General features: G+C 38.4%; 2 protein-coding genes and 1 non-coding gene across 4 annotated transcripts in view; 2 read left to right on the forward strand and 1 right to left on the reverse strand.

The window, feature by feature from the left end:
* The window catches only part of fam20cl (family with sequence similarity 20 member C, like), a 265,004-nt gene extending 240,434 nt beyond the window's left edge, over window positions 1-24,570 (reverse strand). The window contains exon 1 of the mRNA XM_073937727.1: window positions 23,981-24,570. The gene's annotated coding sequence lies outside the window, so the exon portion shown is untranslated. The remainder of the gene's footprint in view (window positions 1-23,980) is intronic.
* Window positions 250-1,785, forward strand: si:ch211-154a22.8. Of its 2 annotated transcripts, none has more exons than XM_073936666.1 (6): window positions 250-389; window positions 802-921; window positions 1,027-1,074; window positions 1,228-1,360; window positions 1,508-1,611; window positions 1,691-1,785. In XM_073936666.1, exons 1-6 carry the CDS (start codon window positions 323-325, stop codon window positions 1,702-1,704), a joined length of 486 nt encoding a protein of 161 aa, XP_073792767.1. In that variant the 5' UTR covers window positions 250-322; the 3' UTR covers window positions 1,705-1,785. The 2 variants fall into 2 exon arrangements, with proteins under 2 accessions (XP_073792767.1, NP_001093910.1); NM_001100440.1 differs by lacking the exon at window positions 250-389 and adding an exon at window positions 582-632 and having other exon boundaries at window positions 1,691-1,782.
* Window positions 19,489-20,659, forward strand: si:ch211-226h8.6. Its single transcript, XR_012398035.1, has 6 exons — window positions 19,489-19,540; window positions 19,710-19,829; window positions 19,934-19,981; window positions 20,102-20,234; window positions 20,382-20,485; window positions 20,565-20,659. It is a non-coding gene; the product is annotated as a si:ch211-226h8.6 (transcript).
* Window positions 24,571-25,182: the final 612 nt, after the last annotated feature.

Below are 25,182 nucleotides of genomic sequence, written 5' to 3' on the forward strand. Positions count from 1 at the left end.
GTTACATGTAACTAGTTGCTCCCCAACACTGAACATACCAGTGCTCCTATTGGTCTGTTTTCCTCAACCCATTGAAGTGCCATTAGTATTGCCAGCATTTCTCCAGTATACACTGAAAGTTAATCTGATATTCTTTTAATAACTTTAATTCTAAAATCTATTACTGTGTATGCTACCCCCACTCTATTTCCACTATCTTTAGATGCATCTGTATATATTTACACGTTTAAAATATTTGTCTTTAATATATGTTTGCACCATTTGAATATTAAAATTGCCCTCTGCACTCTTATCTCTTCTTTTTACCAGTGATGTATCAACAATGGGTTTTGGTAGTAACCATTCAGGAGTATTTGACCATGGTACTGTTGGACTAATAACCATATCGGGTAGGTGTTTCTCACAACTGTTAAATAAATAAATAAATAAATAAATATATATATATAAAAAAAACTGGTTCCGCTGGTCAATCCTCCTCCTGTTGTCCTCTGTGGGAATGCAGACCGGTGTGAAGTACAGGTGTCGCTCATTACCACTCACACCAGCGGCCTATAAACATGAATCAGTAAAGACGACATGCACAGTTGCAGACAAAAGTAGAATCATGTTCTCTCTCGGTTTAGTGATCACATGTGAGTTTCTTTTTGGGTTTGACAAGTAGATGTTCTGTGATTTTATTTTTGGCTGCACTGGTGTGTAGGGAATAGTTTCCCTGTAGTTTAAGTTTTCTGTTAATTATAATGTGAATATGATTAGCAGTAAAAAGGTGTCTTAATCAGTTCTTCTGTGTTTGTTTTTCAGTCATTTTACTGAACTCAAGCCTGCTGATATCAGCGAGTGGTGGACATGGTCATGGACATGGTCACGGTGGACATGATCATGATCACGGTCATGACTATGACTACTGTAGGAGGTCCACTAGTAAGAGTTTGATATTCTAAGAAACCTTAAATTCATTTGAACCTAGTGATGCTTGACATTTATTTCTTTGCTCCATTAATGCTCTGTGTGACCCTTCTTTCTCAGAAACTGAAACTGCATGTGAGGGCTCTATCCTGCGTCTTACCTGTCCTGGTAAGATGAAGTCGCAATCCATTAAATAAGTGTTTTGCAAATACTGTTTTTTTTTTTTTTTTTTTTTTTTTTTTTTTTTTTTTGTGTTACATGGGCTTTTTTTTTTTCATACCCCCCCCCCCCCCCCCCCCCCCSCCCCCGCCCCCATGTAAGGTCGTAAGATCAGGATCCTTGGTGCAAACTATGGGCGTACAGATAGAAAAACCTGCATTCAGAACCGTCCACCACATGAAATCAGAAAAACCAACTGCCGTTCATCCAGCTCTCTGTCCATAGTGTCATCATGGTATGGATTTCACAGACCTTTGTTTGTGTTGTGCATTAACTGATCTCTGGTTGCTATTGGGTCAGTTTGAGCATATTGTAGCTACAGCTGGAATGAATTGAGTCCTGTTCTTACTTAAACGGTTTTCATGAATTTGTCATTGTGTAGGTGTGATGGACGTCAGAGCTGCAATGTACCAGCCACCAACAGTGTATTCTCTGATCCCTGTTATGGCACATACAAGTACCTGAGAGTCAAATACTGCTGCTTGCGTAAGTTATTATACTAGGCAAAGAAGCTCCATTACTAGTGTTTCGCTTGCCTCAAGCTTTGGGTTAATTTTTCTTGCAGGTCGTAGGAGCTGATCTTGCTGATTTTTGTATGATTTCTCTGCCAGCGTCTCCCCTACATTGACGTTCAACTTAATAAATGCTTAATGAAAATAATTTGTGGGTTTGTTATTTTTGATAAATTTGTTAAATAAATATTTTTAAATCTGTTAGTACAGATTACTTTTACTCAGGCAGGGATGCTAAGCCCTGTTCTTGCAGATTTACCTTCCTGCTTAATAAAGCTACGACCCTCAAACACACCCGAACCAATTAATGATAACCTGAACAGCACTTGATGATTACAGGCAGGAGTGTTTTTGATGTGGGTTGCAACTGAAATCTCCAGAAAGGTCGATCTCTAGGTACAGGGTTGAGCACCTCTGTACTAGGGCAAATGCACTGCAAAAAATGCTTTTCTTTCTTAGATTTTAATTTTTTTCTGTCCAAATATTGAAACTTTGTAAATTTATAGCAGAATTTGCTATACAAGCAAAACAATTAACTTGATTTCAAAAATATGCCAATATCAAATTAGTATTTCCTTAACAAAAAAAAAAACCCTTTTTTCTTTTGATATAAGGTAGGTGTGTTTCATTATGGGTTGTAACCATACATGGCAGGAAGGTAGATCTCTAGATACGGGTTCTAGCACCCCTCCACTAGGGCAAATGTTTATGGTAAAATGCTGTCAGATTTAGCTTACGAAGGCTACAATTGCTGTAGTCCTAATTTAAACTTGTCAAACATGGGATGATTTCCTATACCTACTGTAGGATCTGTTTGTTAACAATTGCTTGTTCAGACCAAATTAGGATAATGGAATACTGGCTGGGTCTTTATTATTATTTTTTTAAATGAAAGTTAAAACAACCGAGAAATTGACCATTTTTGTTTTTCATTTGCCCACAAAAAAATAAAAAAAACAATTTTGGCTCTTTGTTCTAAAGGGAAGGGAAATGGATAAATGACTTTATTCATTATCAACATGTCGGCAGTTCCAAAACGTTAGTTATAACGAAAAATGTCCATAATGATGCTCTAAACTGGGTTGAGTAACAACTTTTTTAGAGAAAAGCCCATAATTGATTTGTGCGAATGATATACTTTACATGCACATACATTTAAAATAAGATCCAATATTAAAAAAAATAATAATAATAAATTAGAAGAAAAAAATGGATATATTGAAAGCTACGTCAATCCACCGAAATATCGAAATGATGGCGTGATAATTGTAACCAAACCAAATCGTGAGACCAGAGTAAATTCACACCCCTACTCGTTACAATTGTGGACCTTTTTCTAGGCTGCTGCATGGAGTGCGCCATAGTGGTCAGTGTCTTCCGGTAGAATGTTTAAAACTTCCATTTACAGCGTTTACAACCAGTAAGTTGCGATCCGCAAATGGGTTTCAACAGCGCTTTGAGTGGATTAACAATATCATATATTTGTCTACATGTATAACATATCTTTGAGTCTTTCTGCTAAACAAAACAGTAAAACAGTATCAAAATCCATGTTTCTTTTCATTCTGCTTAATCGCGGGCCCCAAAGAAAGACGTTTAAGTGCTTAGATAATATGACGACCTTAGTGTCATCCCAGTGTAGAGTATATCTAGAACGATATGTGTGTCATTGCTTTTCCTGTGTGCTAGGTTAATTGTTTCCTCAGGATTTTCAGGCCCATTCAGGAGGTCATCAGGAGCTCTCAGGTGAACTGTTGATGACATCAAAGCTGTTGATTTTATTTTTTCTAAGAGTTTTAATTCTCTTAATGATTCTGTTATTAGAGGAGTTTTCTCTGTATTAGTCTGCTGTTTATTTTACTGTCCTGATAAGAAGCCTGCTAGACAGCAACACACCCTAAAAGTTGGTGTGTGTGTGTTTGCGTGACCATGAGTGAGAGAGAGCTGAATTTCCCTTCTGGTCCTCTTGACCAAAGAAATATCCTCTTGTTGTGTCTGATGCCAAGTTATTATCATTGGAGATTTTGCTCTGAGTACGCATGTGCACATTTCAAGATTTCATTATGTTATAACCAATCAAGTTAAAACATCTATCTGTAGGCCTTATGACACAGTTAGAGGCATTATGTTAGACTATAAGTGTTGTTGATTTTTATAATTTAAACAGATATTTACAATATCATATATTTCTCTACATATATAACCAAGGGTGGACTGAGACAAAAATTCAGCCCTGGCACTGTAGCCACACCAGCCCACATTACCATACAGGCACAGCCCCACCAACAGACACGTACATTCACTACTTATATTAGTATACAGATGGTGAAAAAAAATAAGTAGTACCATATAGGCTAACATTACTAGTAATTTCAGAATGCGGTGGTGGGGTGGGAGAGATTAAAGTCGGTTATTATATTTTTCTGTATCATGCCAGTTTGATTAATCAATTTACATTTCCAAACATTCTTTTTGTCATTAGCTGTAATTAACGTATACAGGGAGAAAATTGTCTGCACAGTGAGTCTGACAACAGCCAGTGCTCCACACACACATAGAGCTAAAGTTGGTTTTATATTCGCACATTCAGACTTTCCCCTTAATAATATAATTTTACAAAACTATTATTTGCAAACTCTAAATAGGGAAATCATGTTAGCAGCCAATGACTATCAAAGAACAGCATTGTCACAGTGAATTAGATACTGTTATGTAGTTTAGAAGTCTTACTTGCATGCTAATTCTGATCGAATATTCAAAGTAACATGGTAAACAATATATAGACTGCTAAATGAACGAATGTGCGAATATAAAACCAGCTTTACCTCTATCACACACACAGAGAGATCTGATCTAATGATCATCCAGTCTGTCTGGAATGACATGAAAAAAATGAGACAAACTAAGTCCAGGAGAACTTTGGAGACATCTCTAAGATGTGCAAAAAAACCAAGTAAACGACAGTAAACATTGGTAAATATTCGCTGTTGGCCCTTTAGATTCGGGCATGAACTTGCGTTAATGTTACACTAAAACAAATGAATCAAAATGTATATAATCTTGGTAATGCACAATTCCTAATCATAACAGTGGCCTACATTCACAAACAACGATTTACTCACATGTTACATGATGACGAGCAGTGGTGGAAAGAGTACTGAAAAAGCTTACTTAAGTAAAAGTACTATTACTTGCCTAAAAATATAGTGCGAGTAGAGTAAAAGTACCTTTTGTAAATATTACTCAAAGTAGGAGTAAATAGTAGCCCTTTTAAAACTACTCATGAGTAGTGAGTATTATGCTGTTAAAAGTTGATGCATTTACATGTAATTTGTGGATGTGTGTGTAAACGTAACATCTTGTAATGCATTTAGTTATTGCCCAGCAGGCACACAATGTCATAAGACGTTAATATTAGGTTAAATTTAGGTTGTGATGTCAGGTGACCAAAATTCAGTGTCTAGCCAGGGTCTAAGGACAATATTATTTTGATGTTCAATAATAACATCTAATGACATTGATATTTGGTTGATTTTAGGTTGTTACAAAGTGACCAAAGTCCAATGTCGAGCCAACATCTTAAATCAACATCCTATTGATGTCAAATACTGACATTTATTCATCAGTTATGGCAGCCAAAATTCAACGTCTGATAGATGTCATAGTAGTAACGTCGACACAACGTCAAGCTGTAACATCATTAGACGTTGATATTTGTTTAATTTTAGGTTGGACGCTGGACATTGACATCGGGCTGACGTTGAGTTCTGATGTAAACCTGATTTTCATTTCCAAACAAAATGCTGCGTCTCCACAACATTAGGGTACAATTTCAATCTGACGGCATGTTGACGTCTTGTGTCTGCTGGGTGTTTAAGGCCATTTCGGTCATCATACTATAAATATCCATCATCTTCTCATCAGTGATAAGCAATCAAACCAGGGGTGCCCAAACCTGGTGCTGGAGGGCCGGTGTCCTGCAAAGTTTAGTTCCAATCCCAATTAGAAGCACATGGACTAGCTATTCAATCTCATACTAGGCTTTCTAGAAACATCCGTGCAGGTGTGTTGAGGCAAGTTGGAGCTAAATTCTGCAGGACATCGGCACTCCAGGACTGTGTTTGGGCATCCCTGATCTAAACAGTCTGTGGGACAATGCGTGTAAAGATTTTAAACATCTTCTTGGACACTTTTAATGCTGACAAACAGTTTGCTGCAATCTAAAGTGCACATGTCTTGAGGTAGTTCATTATGATGCAATTTACCTTCTACGTGTGATTTGATTGGACAGGAATCACAGGACTGATTTTTCTAATTCCCACAGACCAGAAAAAATAAAGTAGTGACTGCAGGTTGAAAAAAAGTAGTGGAGTAAAAGTACAGATACTGCACTAAAAATGTACTCAAGGAAAAGTAAAAGCACACATTTATAAAACTACTTCGTAAATTACAATTTCTGAGAAAAACTACTCAATTACAGTGATTTGAGTATTTGTAATTAGTTAATTTACACCACTGGTGACGAGACGGAGCAATTCCAAACTTCCCAAAAGTCTGAGCAAATCTTCCTCGTGCTGCTGCAGTTTGATCCGGATCTTTAGAGGCTCCTTGATTCACAACTCGTTTGAATCAACAAATCAGTAGTCGTGTACCTGAAGAAATAAAATACCGCGAGATGGATTCAAATGTACACGTAGCTGTCTGTTGTTCTCGTGATGTTTTGATGTTGATCCGTCTGTTGAAGATGAATCGATTCAACTCCATTCCCTGAATTTCCTGTTCACGGCGGTACACGGACGGCAGCGCGAGGTAAATAAACAAGTATTTTTATGATGTTAAGTTCATAGAAGTGTTTGTTTAGGTTTTTGTTTTTATCTGATGTTTGTTCCTATTTTTAACCATTAGATCCTTTACACAATACTGTTATGACGCATTTAACGATCATCAGCATCTAAAATCCTTATTTTTATATGATTTTTTAAAAAGGAACATTTATTTGTATTTACGTATAGATAATGCTTGCATATGATTGCATATGCGAGCTGCAAGGTTATAATAGTTTTGGATTTTTCATTAGTTTTAGTTTCTATTTCGTTTTGACTTTTTATTTTCAAATTCAGTTAGTTTTAATTAGTTTTAGAGGCAGATTTCTTAGTTTTTATTAGTTTCTATATTTTAAAATGTCTTAGTTTTAGTTTAGTTTTTATTAGTTTCAGTATTAGTTTCAGATTTTTTTTTCTAAATAAGGATATTTGTTAGGTGCAAGATTCAAAATCAACAGGATAAATATTGTATAATAAAAACTCAGTCATACATTTTTCGAAACATGTATTCAGAGAACACATGAACACTATCATCTACCACAACCATCTACCCATCCTCAAGTTAGACCCACAGTAGTGATGGACAGGGCCAGATTAACCTATGGGCACAGACCCAGGGGCTCGTCCACACCTAGATTTGCCTAATTTTCATCACCAGAAAGACAAGTGGGAATCATTGATAAGTGTGTGTATTATGGAGGACTCAGATTCCTAGAACTGGATTGGAGAGGTGTTATATCCAAATCATGTGCATTATAAGTTTGTAGAAGTTATACAATAAAAATACCCTTAAATATAAATTTTAGTACTGCTTCAGTGAACTTGAACAAGTAGGCTATATTAAAATCCATTAATTTTCCCTAGTTGTATTAGTTTTTTTTCAAAGCGTGCTTTAAATTCTTTAAAAATAAGTTAAATCTCTGTAGACTAGAAATATATGTACTGTATATCAATTATTTAAAAAATGTGGGCAATACATTATAAATTCATTTTATTTAACAAATATTATATTAATCGTACTTTTTAATTCAACTATGGGGTGCGGCTATAGGGGGCCTTCAAGACATTGTGCCCAGGGGCCTTTAAATTATTTATCCGGGCCTGGTGATGGGAAGTTCAGATTTTTAACACGGATGTTAGGACTCAACATTATGAAGTCAGCAATAGTAATTTCAGTCAGTTAAAATGATCTCAAAAGTCTTACAGTAAAGTTTTGCAACCCAACTGAATCATGATTCACTTATTTAAATTCCATTACGATTGTCTGTAATGAAATAAACTTACGTTTTTCATCAGATCCTCTCATTTAAGCCCTCGGTTTACCCGCGCTGCAGTTGTTCCAGTTCAGTTCAGTGGTTCAGTTCAGTCACACAGCTGTTTTTGTTTGGTTCAATGAATCACGCATGCGCAGTATTAACGGTTCACCGCTTCTCAATGCAACATTGCTGTTTTAATAACAGAATGAGAGTATATATTGGATTATTTAAAGTCAGAGGGGGTATTAGGCTTGTTATAAAGTAGGTAGTTGGTGAATGAGTGCAGGGACGGACTGGCCATCAGGCAGACCGGGCACTTTCCCGGTGGGCCGACGTACTTTTTGGGCCGGGCTGATCATCGTCTTATGATCTGATCGACCCATAAAAGGCTTAGCAGACTATCGTTTTTTTTCTGCCCTATTGACCTTATTTTCCACGACAACAATGGTGGCGCCATTACGCTCATTTTGTCATCTCACTTCCGGTTTCGAAGGATCTAACGTTAGTCGTAAGCTTCTACAGCAAGAATGTCAAGCATTGCGTGTTCAGTTCGGGGCTGCCATAACAATTGGATAAAGAGGAGAAACCAATTACAACAACAGTGTTATGAACACAGAGTGACCCGGTCGGAGTGTTGTGGTGCACCTTACGATTTACATCCACCACCTAAAGATGATGAGCACCTGAGGCAATGGCTGAAGGCGCTCAATTTAAAACAGCCACCCAAGCGCCCTTACGTGTGTTCTTACCATTTCGTTGACGGAAAGCCAACTGATAGACACCCTTACCCCGAGAAATGGCTCGGCTACGAAGCTCCGGTAAAAAAGCCACGCCGGGTGCTGGAAAGGTTGTACGATTCAGGTAAGCCAACTTGTGTAGTGATTGCTCGCCTAACGTCATATTTCTGAAATGCATTCTATAAACACGTTTAAGCTCAGCAATGATGAGTTAAAAGTAATGTTACAAGAAGTCTTGTATGATTACAATTGGCCACATGATGTTATATTTCATATTTATGAATGCATTTCATAGTGAAGGTAATACAGGAATCATAGACGTTAGCAGGCCAGCTAACTTACCAATCTAGCGCAGACATTTGGGCTGTGACTACACATCTATTAAGCTTTCAGCTCGAATATACCAACATCTAAAAATCATTAAACATATATGTTTAAAAAAAAACTACTTATTATAAACATTTAAAAGAATAACTTTAAATAAATTTAAGGAATGAAATTAAAATACATTTTGTAGTGTTCCTTTAATTTTACTTTACATATTCCTAAAGTCCATTTTCTCAAACTACATTTCTTATTCAGATAATAATACCGACCTGTATTACTATTGAATTAACTAATACACACAATGTTCTATTGGTGCAATAATGTATTAATTGTCATTATGTATATTATGTACTAATGTAAAAATGATTATGATTACATTTATTTCAACAGATCCATCAGTGGCTGCCAGTAATGCAGTGGACAGCTGTGAAGATGAACCTGTGTGCATGCCCCTAAATTGTGATGCAGAAACACAATGGGAGGATCTATCCGTCTCTGACCACAGCTACACAAAGTCACAGCTCAACCTGAAGCCACCGACAAGGGATATGCAAACCCAGTGCAATGAGTCACAGCCGCTGTATATAACACTACTAAGAAAAAATTACCTTTGTCTGCTCTATACAGGGTTGACATTGGATGCATTTCATTCAGTTGCAGAGCACCTTACAAATGCATACAGCAACAGCTTCCAGCTTCATCCATGGGATCAGCTCCTAATGACTCTGATGAAGTTGCGTCTTAATTTACTGCAGGGCGATCTTGCTGAAAGGTTTGCTGTTTCTCAATCCATCGTAAGCAAGGTGATTTCATGTTGGATTGACATCATGGAGGAGAACATGAGGGATTACGTACCATGGCTTCCCAAGGAAACGATCCAAGCAACAATGCCTCAGTGCTTCAGAGAACAGTTTCCAAATACAACCTGCATTATTGACTGTTCTGAGACACCACTTCAAAAGCCACACAACCTTGACTCAAGAGGCGAGTCCTACAGTCACTACTATGGGCAGAACACAATAAAATACCTGGTCTCCATTGCACCATGTGGACTGATTATGTTCATCTCACCTGCATATGGAGGAAGGTGCAGTGATAAATTCATAACTGCAAACTCTGGTTTCCTTGAATACCTTCGTCCAGGAGATGAAGTAATGGCAGATAGAGGCTTCACGATTAGTGATCTCCTCTATGAAAAAAAAGTAAAACTGGTTATTCCAGCATTCACCAAGAAAGGCATGCAACTCTCGGAGGAAGACACCACCAACACTAGGCGCATTGCCAATGTACGTGTCCATGTTGAGCGGGTAATCTGTAGATTGAAAACCTTCAAAATCAATCAACCTTACCCCTAAAATTGACAAAATTTTGAGAATTTGTGCAGCCCTGTGTAATTTACGTAGCGACATAATTTCTGATGTAGAGGATGAATAAATGTTTATTTGTAGGCGCATTGTATTTGTCATTAAATTTTGTTGTTTTGTCTTTAACAGTTGTGTAAATAAAAAAATTAAGCAGGTATTTTAATAAACACTTACAATGATGAGATGTTACATATTAACATGTTAGCTGTAACAAATACTATTGAATTCCATGGTTACAGATTTCCTGCATTCTTTAAAGTATCTTCATTTGTGTTCAACAGAACAAAGTAAGTGTAACAGGTTTGAAACAAATAAAGGCAGAGTAAATTGACAATTTTAATTTTGAACTGTAATTTTTTAACTGTCCCTTTAAGTTTGACTTTAAAAAATAAGACATCAAGTTTGCAAAATATTTTTTATTACATAGTAAAATTAAATGGTTAAATCATACCTTTACAAGAAGGTCATCATGTGTATCTATAATCCTGGTAAAAAACAAACTTACAACTTAAACATTTAAACTGATTTTACGCAATGGTTTACATAACACATTTTATGATAATAATACACAAATTATCACAATCTTGCTTATCAAAACTGACATAAAACAACTAATATAAAATGGTTCATTTTAAATGATTGTCTTCACCTTCTACACCCCAGCTTATTTAAAATGCAATCCTTATTTGCAAAGCTGCAAGTATCTTGTGGAAAGCAACAGACGGCCTGCTTGAAACTCATCTGTCACCTGAGGGAGCATATACTTAAAATAAAAGGTTTTTAGTCTAGCTACAGTCTTGCTACAGAACTGCTCATTGTATGGAACTTGTAGTAGAACCTGCTGTGATGGAACCCAGACGAGTAGCTTACAGGACCTCAAACCTGTACAAAACATGCCAAGCTGCACTTGCAAATAGAAGCCCCGTGGACCATTTGGCTGTAGCTGAGGTATGCCATCCACCATCCTCACATCATACCTCTGACTTCTGAAGAGGTCCTCCAAAGACTCATCACATTTAAGGAGAGGGGATTTGATCTCCAGCAGTTCATGAAAGTTCAAAACTCCATCAGGGCTTGCTGACAGCCAGGGCTCACTTCCACACACAACTGTCCCTCTGTGACTGACAGTAAATCCTGAACTCTCTAGCCACTGTATTGCAGATGCTTCACTTTCTAAGCCATGGTTAGTTGCTGCATTCCCATGAAACCTGGGGTAGAGGTGCTCTCTAATAAATGTCTGAGGGTTACCTCTGATGGGTACCTTCTTTGCTGTGCTTGCAGTGATTCTAAGCTTACGAGAGTCATGCCACAAATGAGAAGAACTCTGCTCAAGTGTTACACGCTCCAGTGCTGCACACTTGCTAGGATCAATGGCCACTAAGCTGTCATAAAACAACATACACCTCTGACAGTTTTTGGTGCCATCATGGTTAGCATGTGGTGAGGACGCAGGCTGTTCTGATTCCTCTCCCTGCACAGCACTCACACATTTGTGCAGAAGGCTTGACGCAGGCAGCCGAAGATGCTTGAGTCCCTCTCTGAGGTCTTTCTGGGTACTAAATAAGGGAGTGGGAGGAAGGGGGGCATTTTTGGGCATTCCCTCTGGCATCCGCAGCACATCAGTGGCTTGATGGTGGGAAAACTTTATGTCCATTAACCGCTTCAGGCAGAGGTTCCTCTGGGTCCCCATATTCCAGAGGCGCTGCTCATCTGTGCAGGCAATGCCAGTGAGCCCTCTGGACACAGCATTTTCAACCTGACACCAAACATAATTACTGACAAATTTTTATTATTTTGTATTAAGATATGTCAAAATGTTCTATTATCTTATTTCAATATAATTTATTACAAATTACAATTTATGTTTACCTACCTTGTTTTTTTTCAGGTGATAGCATGATTAGACTTTTTACACTTAATACAGTATATGTGTACCAAATCTTACCTTTAGTATATTCACAGTGTGCATAATTACTATGCAAGTACATTTTCTTATATTTTTATATCTTATGTCTTTCAAATGTATGTATTTATACATGCACATCTATCTATCTATCTATCTATCTATCTATCTATCTATCTATCTATCTATCTATCTATCTATCTATCTATCTATCTATCTATCTATCTATCTATATATATATATATATATATATGTACTTTTATAATTCTTCATAGACGCTCCATCTACTCCTTGTGACAGGACAAAGTAATTGAAAATATCCCCGTAAGTTACCTCTGACCACTTTTTCATATCGTCTACCCACATTAACGGTGAAGATGGATGGGGCAATATGAGACCATCCGATCGTTGTAGTGAGGTTTCACCGTACTCCCAGCTCAAAACATTCCCTGAACTAACATTAAATGCCATTTTTCTAAAATCTGAAACAATCATCTGATGTACTGTGTCAGCGTACCGGAAGTTGGATGACAAAATGCGGAAGAGCGAAGAATAAAAAGTGGGCGGGGCGGAATAAGGTGAATTAATTGACGCTGCTGTGATCTCTGCGACTCTCTGAAAGTAGATGCTTTTTTTCCCGGACAGACAGACCGGGCCGGCCCATGTGACACTCTGCAGCCCATTGGCTCTTTTCGGTATCGACATTTTGCTGGCCCAATCACAAACTCCTATTTTCGACTCCGTGTGAGCGTGCGTCGTCTGTGTGTATTTGTCAAAATAGTCGAGAGTCAGAGAGAAGAAACGCAAGGGAGGCGCAGAGAAATCGCCGGAAATACACCGGTGTTTCATTTAGCGGTTCTGAAAAGTTCTCTGTTCATTCTAGTACACGGCTAAAAGCGCAAATCACGTGACCACACACACTCTGCCAAGAGCTGCAGACAGTAGTTCAGCGGGTGAGCATAAACCCCAGGTGCGAGTATAGTGCCTGTCAGACAGTTCATCTGCTGGATGATCTCATCTCACTATAGTTGTTAAACGTGATATTGAATTCATCTTGTTGTCTCTATCTAACAATTCTTATGTCTTTTGAATCACTTGTTCTCAGTTAACTGTTTTGGCTGAGTGCAAAGATAAGCTAATATATTAATTTATGTAACCACTTACACTGATTCTGCACATTGACTGATTGCTTACCTTTATCGTTTAAATTTAATGTACGTTATACTGTTATAATGGCCATTATTGGTATTCTGCAAAAGAGACAGGGTAAAGTTCATTCTTTTCAATGAAAATGAAAGGAGACAGTTATATTCAAGCCCTGTTTTGTTATAAAAATGCAGAGTAAAGATGATGCTCATATAAATATGCAGCTACACGAGGCTGTTTGGTGTCTGTTAATCATAATATCAAAATGAAACAAATTTGACTTATATTATGTTTTCATTGTTTAGAAACAGCAAGCTGGATGAGGTGAAAGAGGTTAAAATTTGACACTGTTCCCTTTGAAGATTTACCCATGCATTAGCAGGCAGTTTTTTTTTTAATGTTTATTATTGAAATATAGGCTGAGTGAATAGTGTATTGAATAAGCTAAATTGGCTGTAGTGTATGAGTGTGTGTGAATGAGTGTGTATGGGTGATTTCCAATATTGGGTTGTGGCTGGAAAGGCATCTGCTGCATAAAACATGCTGGAATAGTTGGCAGTTCATTCCACTGCGGCAACCCCTGATAAATAAGGGACTTATGCGAAGAAAAATAAGTTAATGAATAGAGTATTTTTTAGAACTTAACAAATATCTTTATGGACAGTATACAGAAATTAAATTAAAGAGATTAAAGTTCGATCGAGCCGGCTCGATCTGGCCAATGGCGGCAGGAGACTCGGAGGTGCGAAAGGGCCAAACACAAACACCTGCAGCGCGGATTATATTTACTTCTAAAAGGCTTACAGTAAGATTATGTATTAAATATATTAACAAATACGAAAAACGAAGGAGGTTTTTGCTATCATTTTAGTTAGTTTCAGTTAGTTTGGTATGTACACAATACAGTTTCAGTTAGTTCTAGTTTTTGAAAAAACTCTCGTTTTTATTTTTATTTTAGTTAACGACAATTATTTTACATTTTAGTTTTCGTTTTTTCTTTAGTTTTCGTTAACTATAATAACCTTGGTGAGCTCTTTCAAACAGTGTCTATGGGCAGGACAGTAAATTAGATGTTATTCTCTCTTCTTGCTGCCGTTATCAATTACACACTAACAGTTTTTCTTTTTCTAAATGTTGAGATAACACCATCGTGAAGTTTTTATTTTATTTAAGCAAAGAAGATTGTAAAAAAAATATGTGTTGTACCCTACCATTCACTGCTCTGAAATGTGAAAAGTGTCATAACAGTACATCCAACCATATTATGTAATCCATTACTTTATTTAGGACTAATGATGGGTTAACTTTGAACTCGTGTCAAACACCTGAGGATGTGCTTCTGCAACTACTGTCAGATCTGTCTGCTAACATGTGCATGTTTTAATCCAAATAAGGACAATAGAATATTGCCCGCTGACAATGTTGTAGAAGTCCATCTATTAGCGCAGTGACAAAACTAACAGCATGGTCAAAGGTTAAATGCATGTAAGCCTTTTCTAGTGCTTACAATTCTGAAATTCTGTTGTTTATTTGAATTGATTTCTTTGTTTTACAGCTCTGAATTAAATCTGTCTCTAATTTTAATCGTCAAATTCACACTGTATTTCTAATTGTAAGAACGCCTCATATTCATGACTTTAATTCAGAGTTCTCTTTCATCATCTCGTGTTCGAGATCCACCTATGGGAAGGCATCCGTGCCTGACCTCTGCAGAAGCATCCAATTGCACCAAGTCTGGCTTGACAGACAGAAGGGCGTGCCCAATGGCAGGTAAAGAACCGCCCCTTTACCTGTGCGCATAAATCATTCTGCACGCACTGCTATTCCTCAGTTAACATTCGCTTCTCGCTGACTCTGCAACTCTACAGCCCGGTTGGATTACTACCGCTCATTTACGTGTCTTCAGGAGGACATATCTTTCGATCAGCCTCCACCAGACGTGACAGTCTGTTATCCGACCAGGTTAGTTGTGGTTTCGCATCCCGAGCTGCCCACGCTCCTCTTACACCTGTCCCTGTCCACGGCTGCCCGCCTCAGATATGTCACTTTCTAAATCTGCCGCTTCTCCCGAGCACTCATCACGGGCCTGCCCGGCCACGTGTGGCGCGCTTTTCGCTGCAAAGGACCCCCACCCCTTCTGTGTTGTCTGCTTGGGCCTCAAGCACGCTCAGGAGGCGTTGCAAACCCCAGAGAATTGCAGCCATTGTCTTAAATTACCGAAAAAGCTTCTGCGGCGTCATATGAAAGTTGCAGCGACTCAATGTGTTGAATTTTCCGATTCGGATGGGGGACATGGTGACGACAGCTCGCAGCCGGGGGACTCCTGGGGCGCTATGTCTCTCGACTGGGCTGACCAGCCCAATCCTGCGTTCCCCGAAGAGGACATCTTCATGGGTGTTCCGCCGTTCGCTGATGAATCGGCCGGTTCTGACGACGATGACGACGCAGGTCTTCTGGGTGTTTCAGAGGACGAGGAGGCCATCCCGCCTTCTGGCGCTCCTCAGATTCACACTCCCGCGACCGTACCCCAGTCCATCCTTCTAGATGTGTGTGAGCGAGCGGCCGCTCGCCTCAACATCGAATGGCCAGCTCCACGGAGTGCCACCGACCAGGAGAGAGACATTTATGATGTAAAGTTGCTGGGGCCTCCACCAGGCCCGAGGAAACAACTTTTTCCCGTCCTCCCAGCTTGTGCGAAGCACATGAAACACAATTGGGGCGACCCGCTCAACATTAAACAAGGTCTCGCAGGTCTGGAGGTTAAGGATATGGCATCGATAGATCTCCAGTAGAGCCCGGGCAGGCTCTCTTTGGCCCCGCTGTTGCATTAATGCAACAACGCTGCGACGACAAAAAGAAAGAGGATGAAGCCTTCAAATTATGTCTTCCTAGGCAAGCGGCTCCACCCCAGGTGCCCCCAGCGCGCGCCCCTATTCCCCCTGCCACAGGGCGGAATTTCCATCAGGGCAAGGATAAACCTCGCACCAGACCCCCTCCGCGACAGGGCAACAATCCTTCTGCAAAACCTTGGGGAAGAACAACGCTCGCTGCTGCGGGAAAACCCCTGCCCCAACCCCCTCGGATTCGAAATGCAAGCGGCCGGCCTGATGTTCAGCCAATGGGGGCGCCGAGTCTGTGTTCACGGGCCACAAGCCCTACAGACTATTTTCCTGCCCCAGAGCTTCTGTCCAAAAGACGGAGAATAGCTCAGAAGGAGGTCGTCCACCCCATGTGTTCAGTGGACGTTGTGTGTTCTCGACCCAGGTTCAAGGGGTCTGTTGTGAGGAAAAGTGTTCAAGCAGTGTCACCACACCGTTCAAACTTTGTTTAACTTCCCTGAATCATGGGTTTCTGGCTCTTTGTCCAAGGCAGAGGAATTTGCATAGGCAAATTTTATGCAAATTGAGGCAGAAATGTTCAAGTCTCTTAAAATGTTAACATGTTGCACTCGTATTAACATAAAATGTCAACGATCAATTAGTACAGCAAGTAAGCTTTACGACAAAAATAAATATGAACAGTTTAAGAGGTCGTTTAGCTTCGCTAGAGTTAAACATTTTATGCAGAGATATTAAAACAAAATATTGATACAGGAGCAAGGGAAACGTTGCAAAACACATGATTACACATAAAGAGAGAGTAAAGTTTTCATTAAAACGTCAGTCTTAAGCAAGGAGCTTAAACAAGTCCTGTTCAATTCAGTTGTGCTGTGCTGTGGGTACATTCCTTTGGGTCATAAATTCCTTAGAATCAGATCACAACTAACCATTGAGTCTTCCTTGGATAAAAGTTGGCTCATTTGTTGAATAAAAAGCAAAATAATTATGTGTCTGTTCGGCCATATTTGTTACAATATTTTATTTTATTTTTTTAAGGGTATTTTTAATGTATAACTTTTACAAACGTATAAAGTATATTATTGGCATGGCATATAACACACAATGCCTCTTCAATCCAGTTCAATGAATCTGAGTCTTTCATAATACGCACACCTATTAATGATTTAGTGCCTTTCTCCTCCTGTATTCTGTCTCTCTGACATGATGACTCCTGTGCGCGCTGCGCTGCCTTTACTCTCCTCCGCCTGGTTAATGCTAGCTTACTCATCTAATGTTACCATAACGTCTTCTTCTATACCCGGGGTCACCAATCCTGGTCCTGGAGGGCCGGTGTCCCTGCAGGGTTTAGCTCTAACTTGCCTTAACACACCTGCCTGGATGTTTCAAGTATACACAGTGAGAGCTTGATTAGCTTGTTCAGGTGTGTTTGATTAGGGTTGGAGCTAAAATCTGCAGGACACGGGCCCTCCAGGACCGAGATTGGTGACCCCTGTTCTATACCCTCATTCTGATCATGGGTCTGTTTAAAGAAGGTATGCATGGAACCTGCCTCAAAAAGATGCCTCCTCTCCTCTTTCTCTCGCATTTCTCTCCATCTATTAAATGTTCTTCACGCAGAGCCATGAAGAATACGGTTGAAGTAGGGCTAGTTGTGGTAAATGACTTCGGAAGATTGCAGATAACATTGTAGATATAAATCAATTCTATTAAGATGTTGCTAACATTTAACACCAGGTGAAAAATAACTGTTTATAGAATATAATCACTATTTAGATGCTGTAACACATGAAATAGACTGAACATTATTAAGTGGCCTACTCACGAGGCACTTTTGACTTTATATCACATTTACAAATATTTTTTACAAAATGTTTCCTTCCTGTTAAAAATAAATACATTTTCCAATCTGATATGTTATGGGGAGAGCAAAAGTTGCACAAGTCCATCCACCCCCCCAACCCACGCAGGGGCCCCAAGTGCACACGGGCCCCTGGGACTGTGCCCACAAGGCCCATCGACTAATCCGTCCCAGCAGGCATGCACAGAAGTTGTAGAGATGAAGCTTCTTCTACTTCTTATGAGTTTTATTGGCAGTTGGCATACAACTTTGAGTGCATTACCGCCACCTGCTGGTTAGGAGTGTGGGCCATGATCACACTTTCTATCCATCTTTAGAAAAGTAAAAAAAAAAAAGAAATAACAAAAAAACTACATCATTTATATCTATATTCTTTTATCTAGACATTTTTGTTTAAGTATAAAAAATTCTATACAGTCCTTATCTGACTTGTTTTTTAGCATTTTAACCAAATTAAAACTCTTATTGATTCTTTTCAAATTTAAAATAAACACTTTCCTTTCCTATTGTACTTTGGACACTTCATAATAACATGCTCCACAGTTTCTTCTTGCCCACAATAATCACAATTTCCAGTCTGATGCTGATTCATTTTGTACAGTGAACTGTTGAGTCCTGTATGTCCAAATCTAATTCTTGATATTATACTCTCTCGCCTCTTACTTCTACTTGTTATTCTTCCTTTATCCACATTTCTTTGTATATTAAACAACCACCTCACATTTTTTACTTCCTCCCATTGTTTTTGCCACCTATTTTTAAAAAAATCGCTTGATCAAAACCTTCATCTCATTTTTGTTATATTTAATTTGCATGTCTATAATTGATTTTCTTGTAGCTTCTTTAGCGCTCTCATCTGCCAACTCATTCCCTGTTATTCCACTATGAGCTGGAACCCAACAGAACTTAACTTCTAATCCCATCATCTGAATGCGATATAGTGTTTGCAATATGTCGATCAAAATATCCTTTCTGCTTTCAGAATGTCCACTCTGTAATGTCATCAGTGAGGAATTTGAACATACCAGTGCTCCTAACGGTCTGTTTTCCTCAACCCATTGAAGTGCCATTAGTATTGCCAGCATTTCTCCAGTATACACTGAAAGATTATCTGATATTCTTTTAATAACTTTAATTCTAAAATCTATTACTGTGTATGCTACCCCCACTCTATTTCCACTATCTTTAGATGCATCTGTATATATTTACACGTTTAAAATATTTGTCTTTAATATATGTTTGCACCATTTGAATATTAAAATTGCCCTCTGCACTCTTATGATACATTGATACATTACCAGTGATGTATCAACAATGGGTTTTGGTAGTAACCATTCAGGAGTATTTGACCATGGTACTGTTGGACTAATAACCATATCGGGTAGGTGTTTCTCACAACTGTTTAAATAAATAAATAAATAAATAAATAAATAAATAAATAAATAAATAAATAAATAAATAAATAAAAAACTGGTTCCGCTGGTCAATCCTCCTCCTGTTGTCCTCTGTGGGAATGAAGACCGGTGTGAAGTACAGGTGTCGCTCATTACCACTCACACCAGCGGCCTATAAACATGAATCAGTAAAGACGACATGCACAGTTGCAGACAACAGTAGAATCATGTTCTCTCTCAGTTTAGTGATCACATGTGAGTTTCTTTTTGGGTTTGACAAGTAGATGTTCTGTGATTTTATTTTTGGCTGCACTGTTGTGTAGGGAATAGTTTCCCTGTAGTTTAAGTTTTCTGTTAATTATAATGTGAATATGATTAGCAGTAAAAAGGTGTCTTAATCAGTTCTTCTGTGTTTGTTTTTCAGTCATTTTACTGAACTCAAGCCTGCTGATATCAGCGAGTGGTGGACATGGTCATGGACATGGTCACGGTGGACATGATCATGATCACGGTCATGACTATGACTACTGTAGGAGGTCCACTAGTAAGAGTTTGATATTCTAAGAAACCTTAAATTCATTTAACCTAGTGATGCTTGACATTTATTTCTTTGCTCCATTAATGCTCTGTGTGACCCTTCTTTCTCAGAAACTGAAACTGCATGTGAGGGCTCTATCCTGCGTCTTACCTGTCCTGGTAAGATGAAGTCGCAATCCATTAAATAAGTGTTTTGCAAATATGTTTTTTTTTTTTTTTTGTTTTTTTTGTTTTTTGTTACATGGGCTTTTTTTTTTTATTTCCCCCCCCCCATTTAAGGTCGTAAGATCAGGATCCTTGGTGCAAACTATGGGCGTACAGATAGAAAAACCTGCATTCAGAACCGTCCACCACATGAAATCAGAAAAACCAACTGCCGTTCATCCAGCTCTCTGTCCATAGTGTCATCATGGTATGGATTTCACAGACCTTTGTTTGTGTTGTGCATTAACTGATCTCTGGTTGTTATTGGGTCAGTTTGAGCATATTGTAGCTACAGCTGGAATGAATTGAGTCCTGTTCTTACTTAAACGGTTTTCATGAATTTGTCATTGTGTAGGTGTGATGGACGTCAGAGCTGCAATGTACCAGCCACCAACAGTGTATTCTCTGATCCCTGTTATGGCACATACAAGTACCTGAGAGTCAAATACTGCTGCTCGCGTAAGTTATTATACTAGGCAAAGAAGCTGCATTACTAGTGTTTCGCTTGCCTCAAGCTTTGGGTTAATTTTTCTTGCAGGTCGTAGGAGCTGATCTTGCTGATTTTTGTATGATTTCTCTGCCAGCGTCTCCCCTACATTGACGTTCAACTTAATAAATGCTTAATGAAAATAATTTGTGGGTTTGTTATTTTTGATAAATTGTTAAATATATATTTTTAAATCTGTTAGTACAGATTACTTTTACTCAGGCAGGGATGCTAAGCCCTGTTCTTGCAGATTTACCTTCCTGCTTAATAAAGCTACGACCCTCAAACACACCCGAACCAATTAATGATAACCTGAACAGCACTTGATGATTACAGGCAGGAGTGTTTTTGATGTGGGTTGCAACTGAAATCTCCAGAAAGGTCGATCTCTAGGTACAGGGTTGAGCACCTCTGTACTAGGGCAAATGCACTGCAAAAAATGCTTTTCTTTCTTAGATTTTTATTTTTTTCTGTCCAAATATTGAAACTTTGTAAATTTATAGCAGAATTTGCTATACAAGCAAAACAATTGACTTGATTTCAGAAATATGCCAATATCAAATTAGTATTTCCTTAACAAAAAAAATAACCCTTTTTTTCTTTTAATATAAGGCAGGTGTGTTTCATTATGGGTTGTAACCATACATGGCAGGAAGGTAGATCTCTAGATACGGGTTCTAGCACCCCTCCACTAGGGCAAATGTTTATGGTAAAATGCTGTCAGATTTAGCTTACGAAGGCTACAATTGCTGTAGTCCTAATTTAAACTTGTCAAACATGGGATGATTTCCTATTCCTACTGTAGGATCTGTTTGTTAACAATTGCTTGTTCAGACCAAATTAGGATAATGGAATACTGGCTGGGTCTTTATTATTATTTTTTTAAATGAAAGTTAAAACAACTGAGAAATTGACCATTTTTGTTTTTCATTTGCCCACAAAAAAATAAAAAAAACAATTTTGGCTCTTTGTTCTAAAGGGAAGGGAAATGGATAAATGACTTTATTCATTATCAACATGTCGGCAGTTCCAAAACGTTAGTTATAACGAAAAATGTCCATAATGATGCTCTAAACTGGGATGAGTAACAACTTTTTTAGAGAAAAGCCCATAATTGATTTGTGCGAATGATATACTTTACATGCACATACATTTAAAATAAGATCCAATATTAAAAAAATAATAATAAATTAGAAGAAAAAAAATGGATATATTGAAAGCTACGTCAATCCACCGAAATATCGAAATGATGGTGTGATAATTGTAACCAAACCAAATCGTGAGACCAGAGTAAATTCACACCCCTACTCGTTACAATATTGGACCTTTTTCTAGGCTGCTGCATGGAGTGCGCCATAGTGGTCAGTGTCTTCCGGTAGAATGTTTAAAACTTCCATTTACAGCGTTTACAACCAGTAAGTTGCGATCCGCAAATGGGTTTCAACAGCGCTTTGAGTGGATTAACAATATCATATATTTGTCTACATGTATAACATATCTTTGAGTCTTTCTGCTAAACAAAACAGTAAAACAGTATCAAAATCCATGTTTCTTTTCATTCTGCTTAATCGCGGGCCCCAAAGAAAGACGTTTAAGTGCTTAGATAATATGACGACCTTAGTGTCATCCCAGTGTAGAGTATATCTAGAACGATATGTGTCATTGCTTTTCCTGTGTGCTAGGTTAATTGTTTCCTCAGGATTTTCAGGCCCATTCAGGAGGTCATCAGGAGCTCTCGGGTGAACTGTTGATGACATCAAAGCTGTTGATTTTATTTTTTCTAAGAGTTTTAATTCTCTTAATGATTCTGTTATTAGAGGAGTTTTCTCTGTATTAGTCTGCTGTTTATTTTACTGTCCTGATAAGAAGCCTGCTAGACAGCAACACACCCTAAAAGTTGGTGTGTGTGTGTGCGTGTGACCATGTGTGAGAGAGAGCTGAATTTCCCTTCTGATCCTCTTGACCAAAGAAATATCCTCTTGTTGTGTCTGACGCCAAGTTATCATTGGAGATTTTGCTCTGAGTACGCATGTGCACATTTCAAGATTTCATTATGTTATAACCAATCAAGTTAAAACATCTATCTGTAGGCCTTATGACACAGTTAGAGGCATTATGTTAGACTATAAGTGTTGTTGATTTTTATAATTTAAACAGATATTTACAATATCATATATTTCTCTACATATATAACCAAGGGTGGACTGAGACAAAAATTCAGCCCTGGCACTGTAGCCACACCAGCCCACATTACCATACAGGCACAGCCCCACCAACAGACACGTACATTCACTACTTATATTAGTATACAGATGGTGAAAAAAAATAAGTAGTACCATATAGGCTAACATTACTAGTAATTTCAGAATGCGGTGGTGGGGTGGGTGAGATTAAAGTCGGTTATTATATTTTTCTGTATCATGCCAGTTTGATTAATCAATTTACATTTCCAAACATTCTTTTTGTCATTAGCTGTAATTAACGTATACAGGGAGAAAATTGTCTGCACAGTGAGTCTGACAACAGCCAGTGCTCCACACACACATAGAGCTAAAGTTGGTTTTATATTCGCACATTCAGACTTTCCCCTTAATAATATAATTTTACAAAACTATTATTTGCAAACTCTAAATAGGGAAATCATGTTAGCAGCCAATGACTATCAAAGAACAGCATTGTCACAGTGAATTAGATACTGTTATGTAGTTTAGAAGTCTTACTTGCATGCTAATTCTGATCGAATATTCAAAGTAACATGGTAAACAATATATAGACTGCTAAATGAACGAATGTGCGAATATAAAACCAGCTTTACCTCTATCACACACACAGAGATCTGATCTAATGATCATCCAGTCTGTCTGGAATGACATGAAAAAAATGAGACAAACTAAGTCCAGAAGAACTTTGGAGACATCTCTAAGATGTGCAAAAAAACCAAGTAAACGACAGTAAACATTGGTAAATATTCGCCGTTGGCCCTTTAGATTCGGGCATGAACTTGCGTTAATGTTACACTAAAACAAATGAATCAAAATGTATATAATCTTGGTAATGCACAATTCCTAATCATAACAGTGGCCTACATTCACAAACAACGATTTACTCACATGTTACATGATGACGAGCAGTGGTGGAAAGAGTACTGAAAAAGCTTACTTAAGTAAAAGTACTATTACTTGCCTAAAAATATAGTGCGAGTAGAGTAAAAGTACCTTTTGTAAATATTACTCAAAGTAGGAGTAAAAAGTAGCCCTTTTAAAACTACTCATGAGTAGTGAGTATTATGCTGTTAAAAGTTGATGCATTTACATGTAATTTGTGGATGTGTGTGTAAACGTAACATTTTGTAGTGCATTTAGTTATTGCCCAGCAGGCACACAATGTCATAAGACGTTAATATTAGGTTAAATTTAGGTTGTGATGTCAGGTGACCAAAATTCAGTGTCTAGCCAGGGTCTAAGGACAATATTATTTTCAAGAGTTCACACTTAGCTGATGATTTACAAAGCTTATTTGGCATGCTGTCCCGGGAGAGAGCCCCGAGCTCAAGGGCTCCTCGAGCCCGGGGCTTCCTCCCGTTGGCAGAGCAAGAAGGGAGCCCGAGCTCGGTGGATCTCAGAACTCCCCTGCCGCTGTAGCTAAGGGAACATAAGGAATTAGACAAGCTTGATTGTTAAGTATGTTGAATGTCTTTGGATGGTGGGAGGAAACCGGAGAACCCGGGGAAAACCCACGCGGACACGGGAAGGACATACAAACTCCCCACAGAAACACTCACCGGTCCTATAGAACTAGGACCGCCAGTATTCTTGCTGTGTGGTTCACAGTGCTAACCACTGGACCGCCGTGCCGCCCAATCGCAGGTAAAGGAGGAGAATAGGGGAGGAGGGGGGTTTCTTCCAAACGAAGATAAAGTGAACTGAAAACTGAGGCTATTTATGGTGTCTTAGGGCTCCTATGATTGGAAGATTAGTGATTAGCAAATACGAGACTGGACGTGATAAATCATAAGCACGTGATCCTCTCGAAATTAGTTTATGAATAAACTTCACTTGATGTTCAATAATGACATCAAATGACATTAATATTTGGTTGATTTTAGGTTGTTAGAAAGTGACCAAAGTCCAATGTCGAGCCAACATTAAATCAACATCCTATTGATGTCAAATACTGACATTTATTCATCAGTTATGGCAGCCAAAATTCAACGTCTGATAGATGTCATAGTAGTAACGTCGACACAACGTCAAGCTGTAACAACATTAGACGTTGATATTTGTTTAATTTTTGGTTGGACGCTGGACATTGACATCGGGCTGACGTTGAGTTCTGATGTAAACCTGATTTTCATTTCCAAACAAAATGCTGCGTCTCCACAACATTAGGGTACAATTTCAATCTGACGGCATGTTGATGTCTTGTGTCTGCTGGGTGTTTAAGGCCATTTCTGTCATTATACTATAAATATCCATCATCTTCTCATCAGTGATAAGCATTTAAACCAGGTGTGCCCAAACCTGGTGCTGGAGGGCCGGTGTCCTGTGTTAGAAATTTATTACTTATTAATTGTAGCTCTTTTATTTCTTTCTATGAATGTAGCTGTGTTATGCCCATGTATGTTATATAGTTGTGTCATGTTTATGTATGTAATTTAGCTGTGTCATGT

This window comes from Danio rerio, chromosome 22 (assembly GCF_049306965.1).
Source record: "Danio rerio strain Tuebingen ecotype United States chromosome 22, GRCz12tu, whole genome shotgun sequence".
NCBI lineage: Eukaryota > Metazoa > Chordata > Actinopteri > Cypriniformes > Danionidae > Danio > Danio rerio.

What these genes read in the sequence shown, in the direction of transcription:
- si:ch211-154a22.8 (XM_073936666.1), top strand. Translation starts at nt 323, where the DNA reads ATGGGTTTTGGTAGTAACCATTCAGGAGTATTTGACCATGGTACTGTT. An exon ending in TGGACTAATAACCATATCGG is followed by an intron (nt 390 to 801) that starts GTAGGTGTTTCT and finishes TTTGTTTTTCAG; the next exon opens with TCATTTTACTGAACTCAAGC. An exon ending in CTGTCCATAGTGTCATCATG is followed by an intron (nt 1,361 to 1,507) that starts GTATGGATTTCA and finishes GTCATTGTGTAG; the next exon opens with GTGTGATGGACGTCAGAGCT.